The sequence below is a fragment of the Pogoniulus pusillus genome, chromosome Z (genome assembly GCF_015220805.1).
Source record: "Pogoniulus pusillus isolate bPogPus1 chromosome Z, bPogPus1.pri, whole genome shotgun sequence".
Lineage (NCBI taxonomy): Eukaryota > Metazoa > Chordata > Aves > Piciformes > Lybiidae > Pogoniulus > Pogoniulus pusillus.
The window spans coordinates 90,925,895-90,939,292 of record NC_087309.1 but is presented as its reverse complement, the minus strand read 5'-3'; the positions used below and the strand labels follow the sequence as shown (position 1 = coordinate 90,939,292).

The 13,398-nt window shown below is 39.9% G+C and overlaps 1 protein-coding gene across 1 annotated transcript; it reads left to right on the top strand.

The window, feature by feature from the left end:
- Positions 1-3,064: 3,064 nt before the first annotated feature.
- LOC135193114 (WD repeat-containing protein 36-like) lies at positions 3,065-13,153 on the top strand. The gene is made up of 7 exons (XM_064176605.1): positions 3,065-3,167; positions 4,157-4,254; positions 6,211-6,350; positions 6,948-7,064; positions 7,287-7,368; positions 10,736-10,923; positions 12,638-13,153. Exons 1-7 carry the CDS (start codon positions 3,106-3,108, stop codon positions 12,785-12,787), a joined length of 837 nt encoding a protein of 278 aa, XP_064032675.1. The 5' UTR covers positions 3,065-3,105; the 3' UTR covers positions 12,788-13,153.
- The last annotated feature ends 245 nt before the right edge of the window (positions 13,154-13,398 follow it).

The following is a 13,398-nucleotide window of genomic DNA, read 5'->3' as shown; positions in this document are numbered from 1 at the left end:
AATTCTATTGATGAAAGAGCAGGTTATTCTCACTCTATCCAACTGACCAGCAAAATTCCTGAGATGAATAGATCCCAGGGCTGGCAGGAACTCATCCTCTTAAGTTAAGCATCCCTACTGGGGATCCCTGCACTGTCAATGTGGAAGACTGGTGCCACTCCAATCCAGCTACCTAGCCTCTTGCTATATATGGGTTCAGAATTCTGTGATGTATGGCCAGGACTTCCCAGAAGGCTGAACAAAGGAGAACAGAGCTCCTCCTTAATTTTGGAATCTGTTACATAACATCTTTCCCTGCTGCTCATGCGCATACTTGCAGGTCCCATTTCCCCTGGTGATTATTGGCCTGTTGTAACTTCTGATCAAACACATACCAACTGTTCCCTCTTAAATTCCACCCCATAACCAGAAGTAGGTCCCATAAAGCATAAACTTAATACTAAATGCTTGAGTTGCCCGATTAATCACATTTTGCACACCAGCTAAAATACATAGAACAAAACAAATTGAACATATACAAATAAATCCCATTCTCCCTCCCCACTGCTGTAATTCTGTCCCATTCAGCAGCAATCCAATCAGGCATGTTGAGAAGGGGCTTGCTGCTGAGTCAAGGCCCAAGCAAAGGTGAGAATGATTAGTTGCATTGACCAGTGCCAGCCACACATTCTACTTTGGTGCCACTTGTCAAAGCCAGGAAACACTGCATCTGTAGAGAAAGAATTGGAGAAGGAAAAAGTTATCATCCTCTCCCTCCCTCTTTTTTTTATAGTCCATGGCAATCATAGTATTCAATCCCCACTTAGATGTCTTCTGGTTTCATATACACACGATCAGTCTCAGATCAATCATAGCATATGATCAGTCTCAGTGTATGATCAGTGGTTTTCCAGCTTGTAGGCACAGCCATCACTGCAGTTAGCCTTCATTTGGCCATTCTCAGTGAAGGCAGGGGACTTCAGGTACATGGGACTTGTGCGAACCACAGGCCTGTTCTCCCCTCTGTCATGGTAGCCTGATAGGCTAAAATAGGCTTGTACATGTACTGGCTTGCCCAGGCATGTTTTTCTGCTCTCCCTCCTTCTGTTCTGGGGAGAAGCAACTGCAGGAGAGAGGACAAAGAACCTGAAGCCACTGAGTCTAAGGACTCTGGTCTGCCCAGACTTGTTTACATATTGTGGTAAACAAGGTACACACACTTAGCTTGTGCCTACCTTGCACAAGGCCTTGCACAGGGCCACTGGGATGGAGCACCTCTCCTATGAGGACAGACTGAAGGAGTTGGGGCTGTTCAGTCTGGAGAAGAGGAGGCTCCAAGGTGACCTGCTTGTGACTTTTCAGTATCTTAAGTAGGCCTACAAAAAAGGTGGAGAAGGACTTTTCAGGATATCAGGGAGTGACAGGAGTTGGGGCTGTTCGGTCTGGAGAAGAGGAGGCTCCGAAGTGACCTTCTTGTGACTTTTCAGTATCTTAAGGAGGCCTACAAAAAAGGTGGAGAAGGACTTTTCAGGATATCAGGGAGTGACAGGACTAGGGGAAATGGAGCGTAGCTGGAGATGGGTAGGTTCAGGCTGGACATGAGGAGGAATTTCTTCACCATGAGAGTGGTGAGACCCTGGAATGGGTTGCCCAGGGAGATGGTTCAGGCCCCGTCCCTGGAAGTGTTTAAGTCCATGCTGGATGGGGCTTTGGGCAGGGGGGTTGGAACTAGATGATCCTTGTGGTCCCTTCCAACCCTGACTAATTCAATGCTTTTCCAATATTTAGAGAAAGCAAGCCTGTGATTTCACCCAATGTGGTCAAGCCTGGCTGTCATTCTGATTCGCTATTTTGTGCCCAAAGGCCCATTAGTCTTAGGCTGTATTGATAAAGAGATCCTGGTGCACCGTTACAGAAAATGTGCCTCATGAGGAGAGGCTGAAGACCTGGGGCTTTTTAATCTGGAGAAGAGAAGACAGAGTGGGTTTAATAAATGTTTATAAATATCTGAAGGCTGGGTGTCAGGAATGGGGTACAGGCTCTTCTCACTTGCTCCCTGTGATAAGACAAAGAGCAATAGATATAAGCTGCAGCACAAGAGATTCCACCTCAACACAAGAGGGAACTTCTTTAAGGGTCACAGAGCCCTTGAATGGGCTCCTCAGAGAGGTTGTGAAGTCTCCTCTGGAGACTTTCAAGATCCATCTGGATGTGTTCCTCTGTGACCTGAGATAGATTGTGTGGTCCCGCTCTGACAGGGGGGTTGGACTCAATGATCTCTTTGGGTCCCTTCCAAACCCTAAAATCCTGTGAAGTTCCCTATTTATTCTTTTTGTTTCTCTAAATGAACTAGTTGTTGAACTCATCTGCTTAGTACAAGTAACAGATCTATACCTTTAAAAGAGCAAGCAGTGCTCTGAACGCGGGCTTGAGTGGAAATCTACTGGGGTGTACAAGAGTGCCTTATGTCTAAATAATCACATACTACTGAATATTTTAAGCTTCTTTTCATGTGTTTGTTTTTTTTTTTTTCAATTTTCTGCAGTATTGAAAGGAATGATCAAGAGGTGGTATGTCAGGCAGATAATATTTTGCAGTGTGCAGGTTGTTCTTTCCTTTCGGAACATCAAGTCCTACTGTTAACCAGGTGTATGTGAAGAAACTTAAGAGAGGGACTTGATCATTAAAGGCATGCTGTTAAAAGGTGAGGTCAGAGCAGCTTTAGGACTGACTGGAAGTACAGAATTTATGACTACTGAAAATGTTAGTGTTAAGCATAAAGACTTGAATGTGGAGAGATGTTTCATCCTATTTTCCATAGAATGTGAAAGTCTGAGGAGGTAGCATGAGGTAACTTCAGTTGATTTTAGAAAATTCTGTAGAGATGAGTGGTTTGTTGCACAGTGTTACTCATTTGATAAGTTTATATGTTGTATTTGAGTACTGCCAATATGTTAATTCATATGCATAGTTCTAGTGTCCTGTTTGCATTCAGTCATACTTGTGCTGTAATTTACATGTTCATGGATAATCAAGTTCATCTTGAGGAGAATTTCTCTGTTGTCTTCTTTTTTCCATAGCCTCATAGATTGTTTTTTGGTAGACTCTGCCGCTGTGAGCCTTACCATGTCTCCTACAGGAGATTTTCTAGCTTCAACACATGTAGATGATCTTGGAATTTATTTGTGGTGAGTACATAATATGTAATTATCATCTCCAGGGTTTTGTCTTCTCTGGTTTGCAGACTGGTATATGTGGTGTTGTGATTTGTAGATGTTGAAATCTCTTGAAGTTAAGATACTCTGATAGTTAAATGACCTCTTGCTTCAAAATGTTTCTTTCTTACTTAATCTAAAGAATTCCTGTTATACCATACCTAATTTTTTTCTTTGATTCTGCTGTATTTTTTCACCCTTTTTGAAGTATCAGTGTGCATCTGGTGCTTTTCTTCTTGTTCTAGTATACAACATTGACTGAGACTTTTGATTATTTCTGTTTATTAATAATAGATTGCTATAGATATAAAATGTGTTTAACTTCCATTTCCTCCTGATATGGTTTTAAAGCAAATAAATCATTAGGTTCAGTACTGAAATAATACATCTTTCCAGTGATTTTTTTTTGTTTGTTGTTTTTTTTTTCCTTCTGATAAGTATTTTGGGTTATGTTTGTTGCTTATAGCTTTGCATGAGGAGTGTTGCATTGTAGTGCTAGTTTATATTGATTGAAAAAAAAGCCAGACATTTTCCATGATAACTTGCATGTGTATTCCAAGCCTCCAGAAAAATTGCTAAATGTACTACTCTGAAATTCCGTGAAAGCAGGAGGAATCATTGTTTTTGCATAATGTATTGTACATACTAGACACAAAGCAAGTTTTTCAGGCAGGCCATTTTGCAATTTCAAGTACACAGTATAACTGGAAATGATTGAAGTAATCCTACTGAATAATGCCATATATATTAAATGTTCTGGTAATAATGCTTCAGCAGAACTTTTATGTTTCAGACTTTCTGATGATTTAATTTCTTACTTAACTGGTAGATGAGGAAAGCTGATCTTGAATAGATCCTGGTGCATTGTTTCAGTGCAGCAGTACTAGACTGCAGTAAATTACATCAAAAGTACTTGTTACAGTCACTTGAAATTTGTTTTTAAAACACGTCTTATTTTTTAGGTCAAACCGTTCTCTGTATTCACTTGTCTCTTTGCGGCCCCTTCCATCAGATTATGAACCTTCTGTGGTGACACACCCTAGCACCTGCCCTTTGCAAGGTAATCTTTGGATGAAAAAGAATATTTCATTTTCAGTTTGCTGTTGTGTTTCCAATAGAAAATGGTTCACTTCCTCAGTAAAAACTCATTGTGTCTTAGCATTATTTCTCTTGGCATAGTTTGTCATATGTTAGTATTATTTACTAAAATCCAGTCACGTTTCTATGTTCAGACATACAGAATTACATTTCAGTGACCACATCATCAAGGACAAAACATCCATACTATTTGCTGGCTTTCTTTAATCTCAGATTTCTGTAAAGACCTGTTTTCATAGAATGCATTGGGTTGGAAGGGGTCTTTAAAGGTCATCTGATCCCCTCTACAGTAGCTAGATCAGGTTGCTAAGAGCCCCATTAAGCCTGGCCTTGAATGTCTGCAGGAATGGGGCCTCCACCACCTCCTCAGGCAACTGTTCAGTGTCTTGCTACCTTTCTAGTAATGAACTTCTTCCTAAAGTCCAACATAAATCTACACTGATCTAGTTTAAAAACATTTCCCCTCAGCCTTTTGTGACATGCCCTTGTAAATAGTCCCTCCCGAGCTTCCCCATTGGCACCCCTTGAGGTGCTGGCGGGCCACTATAGAATCACAGAATCAGTTAGGGTTGGAAAGGATCATCTAGTTCCCACCCCCCTGCCATGGGCAGGGACACTCTACCCTACATCAGACCGGCCAGAGCCTCATCCAGCCTGGCCTTAACACCTCCAGGGATGAGGTCTCAACCATCTCCCTGGGCAACCCATTCCAGGGTCTCACCACTCTCAAGTATCTATAGAGTTTCTCTGGAGCTCACTCAGGCTGAACAACCTGGCTGATTATCTGTTAGGTCAGCTTGAAATTAACCTTGGTGGGAAGGGGATTGTTCTTTGTTCCACTTCCCTCCAACTTTTTTCTTTGTCTGCATACCGTGGTAGTTTCAATGCTATATATCATTTGTTGGCAAGAGATTTGAGGTTGGCTGGCCTGCCTTGTACCTGTGTTAGATTCCTAGTGAAAGAAAGGCCTAAATTGCAATTTTGTATACATGTGATGGAAATAGTTGTGTTTCTCCTCCAGGTGGAGATCCAATTGTAAGCACTGCTAAACTTGGGAAGAGGTGGTCTCCATCTAGAGGCCTTCAGAAACACAACCATTTCTATAGACTTGTAAAAGAGAGAAATATACTTGGTGACGACTGCTTCATTAAACACATTCTTATTTTAGATATTGAAGTTAGCAAGACAGGATTTCATTCCAGAACTTCGACTTTTTCAGTCCTGTAAACTGATTATGCTTTAATTCACTTTGTCTTCACCAAATGTTCATGTTTAGGTACTCAGAACTTTTAATGCGTTACTTTTTTGTTGTTGTTGTTGTTTGAGCCCTATCTGTGACATTTATCGTTTTAGCCATGTAATATTTAGCAAAAAAAGAGGGGAAAATAGAGGTGTTTGGTCAAGACCACATAGGATGTGTAGAGAAAACCTAATGACAGACTGCATATCTTTTGTGTGGCTGTATATCTTTTAAAGCAACAACATTTTAAAGTAATCTATTTTTCTTCCTGACTTCTATAAATCACCAGGGAGGTGGTGGAGTTGCTGTCCCTGGAGGTGTTCAAGAAAAGACTGGATGAGGCACTTAATGCCATGGTCTAGTTGACTGAATAGGGCTGGGTGATAGGTTGGACTGGATGATCTTGGAGGTGTCTTCCAACGTGGTTGATTCTATGATTCCACCCAATGTATATGGATAAATCATGTTGGTCCTTAAAATCTTGACTAATTCTGTGGTGTTCGCAGTTTTTTATAGGGTTAACAAATACAGTTTCTGTAGTTCTTCTTCTATACATTATGCTAGTACCCACATACATAGCTGTTAGGCATGTGGATTTTTTTAAATACTGGAAATGAAATAGTATGTTGTTATGATTATTTTATGTGAAGTGTGTATACTCATATATATTCTTGATAGATGCGGACGTGGTAGATGGAGAAACTTGTGGTGAAATGACAGAATATGTCTCACCTGAGCAACTGGAAGAGCAGCTGATGACTCTTTCCTTATTACCAGAGTCAAGGTGGAAAAATCTCCTCAGTCTTGATGTTATCAAGGTAATGATGTTAGGCATATCACTGCTTATCTACTGTAGTGTTTGGATTGTATTTTTTCAAGAATGTGGCTCTTGCTCCTGTAATGTGAGACATACAGTTGTCTTTAACTATTCTATTGAATATCTAAGAGATCTTGAGAACGAGGAAAGGTTTCGTAACTTCTACTGTTGCTATATCTGCAACATACAAAATAGCTGTCTGAAGGCAGATACTTCCATGTTAGTGCAGCTAATAAGCCTGTGACACTGGAAAAGGAACGAATGCATGAAAAAACAGTACACAGGCGGATATATTGCCTTTGTTCTGTGAGCTGCATTTAACCAGTCACAAAATTTGATCCTACTTTTCAGATGTTTTTCAAGGATTTTGCAATAGAGAAGTATGTTACTTTTCACTCTACCTGGGATTTGGAAGAGGGGCTGATTTTCTTCTAAGTAGTAGCTTTGTATTTAGTGGTAGAACATTTTACTCATTTATTTACTTTTCAGTTACTGCTTACATTTTTCACAGTATTTTATAAAATAAGATTATTGACAGAAAAAAATCCTACATGTTTTTACTATGATGATGATTTTAATTCAAATATCTAATTAACAGGAAAAAAATAAACCAAGAGAGCCACTAAAAGTTCCCAAGTCAGCCCCTTTCTTCATCCCAACAGTTCCTGGTCTTATACCTCGATATGTTACTCCAGAGGAAGAAAATGAAATACAGGTAAAAACAAAATTAGTATAATAGTGTTTATGTAATATAATTGAAAAAGAATGCTTTTTAATGCTAAGTGAAATCTTGCTAGAGGCTTTAAATTAACAGTTTTAACACATTTACATTATTTCTTTTTTTCCTTTAAGTCTGCTATCAGTGCAAAAAGAATGTAATTGAGATACAAAAGTGTGTTGATGTATTCTTGTACTGCCTTGTATTTTCATGGTCTAGTCAAAGGTAGTAAACCTTGGAGTACTGGTGCAGAAATCTAATTTCTACATTCATCTTGAAGACGCCTTGAGCACTAATGAATGTAAGTTAATAAAATATTTAACTAAAAATGTACTTACTGATAATACTTCCATGAACGTTTGATTTCTAATGCCTCCCAGAACATGTGAGGCAAAACAGATGCATAATAGAATAGCCAAGGCAAATACTATAGCTTATATATAAGCTAATACATAGGTAGCCAATCTAGATGAAACATGCTTGCTACCGCAATGCATGAAGCCCAGTTTGAGCTAAAACCAATATAGAGAAAGAAAGCAAAGTTCCTAAGACAACAGAATCACAGAATATATTGGGTTGGAAGTGGCCTTCAGGATCGTCCAGTTCAGCTTTTGACTTAGCACTGAAGGGTTACCCGTGACCCTAAGCTCCAGATCCACATGCCACTGAAACATCTCCAGGGATGCTGAAGAAGTATTTCCAGCCTAAATCTTACCTGGCGCAGCTTGTATCCTCTAGTCCTGTCACTCGCCACCAAGTAGAAGAAGTTGGCAACCTTCTTGTATCAACTTCCCTTCACATAGTTGTAGAGAGCAATAAGGTCCCTCATCGGCCTCCTTTTCTCCAGACTGAACAATCCCAGCTCCCTCAGATGCTCCTCATAGGCCCTTCACAGGCCTCATTGCTCTTCTCCAAACATACTGCAGCACCTCAATATCCTTCGTATGATGAGGGGGCCAGAACTGAACACAGTACTTGAGGTGTGGCCTCACCAGTGCTGAATACAGGGGTATGATCACTTTTCCTTTTCCTGCTGGCCAGTGTTTCTGATACAAACTAGGATGCCATTGGCCTTCTTTGGCCATCTGGGCACACAGCTAACTTGTATTCTAGTTGCCTATTGACCAATACCCCTGTGTCCTTCTCCAAGCTTTAGGTTTGCAACCACATACTCTCAAGTCTGTAGCTTACCATGGGGTGATCCAAGTGCAGGACCTGACACGTGACCTTGTTGAACCTCATACAATTAACACTGGCCCATTGGTCAGAGCTGTCCAGATCCTGCTGTAAACCTTCCTTACCCTCTAGCCGATCGACACATTTGCCCAGTGTGGTGTCATCTGCAAACTTACTGAAACCTCTCATCCAGATGATAAATAAATATATTAAAGAGGACAGGCCTTAGTATTGAACCCTGGATGACCAGGTGCCAGCCAGATTTAACTCCATTCACCACCACAGTTTTTTATCCAGTGCTGTACCAAGGAGTGCACTTGATGCTTCTCAGTAGTGGTCCCCAGGGCCCCACTCAGGCCACCTCCCTATAAGGCAGGTGTGCTCCAGTGTTTGTGCTGTAATCCTAGTTGAGGGAGCTTGTTGATCCTGACTCAGGATCACGGCTTTGTGCTTAGTAGTTTATAAATAACTCTTCTGAAGGTGACTAGGCTATGCAAATAAGTACTATATTAGACACCATCCTGTCTTGCCATTGGAATGGAGGCCGAGTTTCATACTTCAGATCAGGACTGTGGAACATGGATTGAGCTGGACACCTTTTCTGTATTGCATGTGTACCAGTTTTGTGTTATGTTCCATGCTTTGTTTTTGCATGTTGCAGCACAAAACTGAGTCAAAATGCATCTGTTGATATCACAGTTAAATTGAAAACTAGCTAAGGACTTTCCTAGGAATTGAATACAGATAAAACCAGATTTATACCACGTGAGGAATATTAGCCAATGCCTGATGACATTAATTATCATGATACAGGAGTATAAGAAGTGACTCTCCTGATCAACTTATTGGCAAAATAAATTAGATGTTTTTTTAAATGTTTTTACCAACAGCTGTGTTTGCAACCTTATTTTTATTTCTGCATTTTAAAGGCAAATGGGTAGAATTCTTAAAGATCAGTTAGGATTGTAGAAATCCTGAAGTAGCACATTTATGAAGAGAGGAAGAAGAGTTTGTAGATGATCTGGATGAGGGCATTGAGTCAGTCATCAGCAAGTTTGCAGATGACACCAAGCTGGGGGCAGATGGGACTGGGTTGGAGGGCAGAAGGGCTCTGCAGCGGGACCTTGACTGCCTGGACAGATGGGCAGAGTCCAATGGGATGGTGTTCAATAGCTCCAAGTGCAGGGTGCTGCACTTTGTCCGCAACAACCCCATGCAGAGATACAGGCTGGGGTCAGAGTGGCTGGAGAGCAGCCAGACAGAAAGGGATCTGGGGGTGCTGATCCATACCCGCCTGAATATGAGCCAGCAGTGTGCCCAGGTGGCCAAGAGAGCCAGTGGTATCCTGGCCTGCATCAGGAATGGTGTGGCCAGCAGGAGCAGGGAGGTCATTCTGCCCCTGTACTCTGCACTGGTTAGACCACACCTTGAGGACTGTGTTCAGTTCTGGGCCCCCCAGTTTAGGAGGGACATTGAGATGCTTGAGCGTGTCCAGAGAAGGGCGACGAGGCTGGTGAGAGACCTCGAGCACAAGGACTACGAGGAGAGGCTGGGGCAGCTGGGATTGTTTAGCCTGGAGAAGAGGAGGCTCAGGGGTGACCTTATTGCTGTCTACAACTACCTGAGGGGTGGTTGTGGCCAGGAGGAGGTTGCTCTCTTCTCTCAGGTGGCCAGCACCAGAACAAGAGGACACAGCCTCAGGCTGCGCCAGGGGAGATTTAGGCTCAAGGTGAGGAGAAAGTTCTTTACTGAGAGAGTCATTGGATACTGGAATGGGCTGCCCGGGGAGGTGGTGGAGTCACCGTCCCTGGGGCTGTTCAAGGCAACATTGGATGTGGCACTCGGTGTCATGGTCTAGCCTTGAGCTCTGTGGTAAAGGGTTGGACTTGATGATCTGTGAGGTCTCTTCCAACCTTGGTGATACTGTGATACAGTAAATTGTATGTATTTGTACCAGAGAAAATATTTCCCCCGGGTCCCAATAAAACAGGAAGAGTCTACTTAACGAAAGTAATAATTACCTTATCTGTACTGGCTGACCTTCAGTTTAGCTTAATGTCAATAAGAACAAACACAAAAGATTCCTAGTAAGGGTGATAGTAAACAGTTTCTTCTATGTATTTGCTTGAAGTCCAAAGTACGTAGAACATTCTTTATGCCAAGAGGTATAAAATGACAATGTTGTGTGGCTAATAAATTTTATTCAACTTAAAAGATGTAAGTGGGGAAAAAAGTACATAGAAGTTACTTGTATTTTTCAAGGTGAACTTACAAATAAGAGGCAACTGTTAGAGTGGTGCTTATGGGTAGTATGTAATAGGACAGCAAATTGAAGACAGAATGGTACTTTGAGGAAAACAGAGAAGTGAGAAAACAGTAGAAACTTGAAATATAGCTTAAGAATTTTTGAATAAATCTGTCCACATCAATAATTTTGAAGATTCTTTTCTGCAGGTGTTACTGGTAATGTGTCTTTCAATGCTTTAACACAGATACACCTCCACTTAACTTACTGAAAAGTTTGGGACCGTCTAATATAGAGATAGAACTAAGGGGTTTGGCCCCTGAAGGTGGTGGCTCAGTGGAGGTGATGCTAAGCTTTTTGAGAATGATTGGGATGATGCTGAACAAGAAGTACAACTTTGAACTTGCACAAGCGTATCTTGCACTATTTCTAAAGGTAACAATTTTCTTAGAGAGTTTTATGTTAATCATATTTAAAATGATGGTTAAACCGCTAAAAGGTTGTAATTTGTCTTCAGTGATTTTTGATGGAAGTAATTTTTTTAATAAATAACTGAATGCATTGGGTAATTTGACAGCTCCTCTAGTCAGAGTCAAGAAAAACTTGCCAAAAAACTGGTACTGTGAAGAGGACTGTGCCAGACAGATTTTATTCTAGTGTTTGTCAGAACTTTTTTTTTGGGTAACTTTTTAGTAGCTGGTACTTGCTAAACTAAGGTACGCTGCACCTTAAGTAAAAAAAACAATTCTATGTACAGTGTTTGAGGAAGTAAAATAGGCATTTTCTTGGACTTACCACTAGACATAACATGTCTGAAATGTGATTTCTGTGTCAGTGGGCTTTCTTCTGTTAGCTGTTAAGCACTGAAGAGCCAATGAAATTATTCCCAGGTGTGTGGAGGTTAGAAAGTTACTGTAATAAAATACAGTAGCAATTACTGTTAAAGTGGTTCTGCAGAAGATTGAAATTCTTGTACAGATGCTTACCTTGTCAATATACTCTGGTTTATGAAACTGGGAGAAAGCAAGTTAATTATGGTTTACTAGGACAAAGTTGTTCTAAGCATTCAGACATCTTCTAATGTTGTCTATTTAACTGACTATTTCTTAAGAGTAGTATTACAAGAATTGGTTTTATAGATAGAATGTAACAGTGAACAAGTATGACTTGCTCTTTTAATTTTGTTGGAGTTAAGACAGAAGATTCAGGGCAGCTTCCAGAAGAACAAGTAGTGTGGACGAGTAATACTGTAGAATGAAACAAAACACCTGGAGTTGAGGTCTCGATATTAATTCAGCTGTGGCATTTTATCCTGTCTATTTATTATTAACCTGTTCTGTGGAGTGGATATGATTAATAGTTGTGATATTAGATGTTAAAAATTATTTTATGCTTATTTTTATAGAAAAGAAACTTATGTCTTGCAGGATACATTAGGGACAGCTAGGTAATTTGCCTCAGAAATGTACTCCTGATCTAAACCACAGTATAGTAATATAAACTTACCATGCGGCAAACAAATTCTTATTGTAGGTTCCAAGGAAAACAGCTCTGAGTTTAACAAGACTAAATTTAAGTTGTAGCCAGAAAAGTAACTGTTTAATCCATTAAGAGGTAATAATGTATTGACTCACAGCAAGGCTTAAAGGTTTCTTTATGCTTTAGCAAAGTTACTGTTAATTACATAGAGACATAATCTCTCTCTATCTATTCTATCACATAGAATGTGCTGGCATATTTATGTAACACTGGTAATTAAAATAATAATCCTGATCGATGTCAGTGCACCTGTTTAGCCTTTGTAGCCAGAAGAGGAATTTGTGATGCAGTTTGGAAAAAGAAAGTTGCCCTCTAGAGAAGTGTGTGATTAGCACAGGTTCAGCAGCAGCAAAAGAATACTACTTAGTAGAGCAATAATATATTTAAGACATTCTGCTGCCTTCTCTCCTGTAATGTATATATGTGGAAGTAAAGTGACATGTAAAAGACTGACAAATGGAGGCAGCGTTAAATGGAGGGAATTACTTGAAGGGAAAGAGTGCTTGGGCCATTGCTGAAAGCAAAGTATTGAAATTGAATGAAGAAACTGAACGCTCAGATGTTGGTACTATCTGTATTTGTTTCTCTAATTGCTTGTTTTCATTTTCAGTTGCACCTTAAGATTGTCTCATCAGAGCCAAACCTACTGGAAGAAGTTTCCAGACTGTCAGTGCAACTTGAGGAAACTTGGATTCATTTACAGAGTCTTTTCAATCAGAACCTCTGTGTGTTAACGTATATGAGAAGTGCTTTGCTGTAAAATACTTCAGGGTTTTGCCTGCATAAATTTCCCCTTGGCATAACAGTAGAATTTTTACCAAAAATACTAGATCACAAGAATTATACTGGGACTTTTGGTGCTGTATTTTGTGCATTTGTGTATGGTAAAATATTTTAGAACATACGTAACTGGGTATTTTTATATGCAGTTCAGTCAGAGCAAAAACTATTATGTGGAGCTTCTGCTGTCAGCAAACAGTTTGACTACTGCAGGTAATGTAGCTCCTTACCTTATGATTTCATGAGAATGAAAAAGTGACTTGCAAAATAAATTTTTTAAAAATGTAGTTTCTGTGCAGGAAGGCAAAATCTGCATTATGCTTAATAAACAATTGTTGCTGCAAAATTAGGTTAAAAAGTCTGAATTATTAACCATTTATTAACATTAGTTTAAAGCAAATTAATATAAAAATTGCATTCCTCAGCAGTTAGCTCTTTTCTTATTAAATTTGTAAAAACAAGTTTTATTCTCACTTCGGCAAGCTGCTTTCACTACTTTACCTCAGATACCTATTAATAAAAGATTTTTGGCTGCAATACAAATGAAACAAATAGTTTAAAAAACAAACAAACAAACAAAAAAAAACCACC

Excerpts from the sequence above, each read along its gene's own strand:
- LOC135193114 (XM_064176605.1), top strand. The coding sequence starts at position 3,106 with ATGTCTCCTACAGGAGATTTTCTAGCTTCAACACATGTAGATGATCTT. Across the intron at positions 3,168-4,156 it reads GATCTTGGAATTTATTTGTG|GTCAAACCGTTCTCTGTATT; the intron begins GTGAGTACATAA and ends CTTATTTTTTAG. Across the intron at positions 10,924-12,637 it reads ATCTTGCACTATTTCTAAAG|TTGCACCTTAAGATTGTCTC; the intron begins GTAACAATTTTC and ends TTTCATTTTCAG.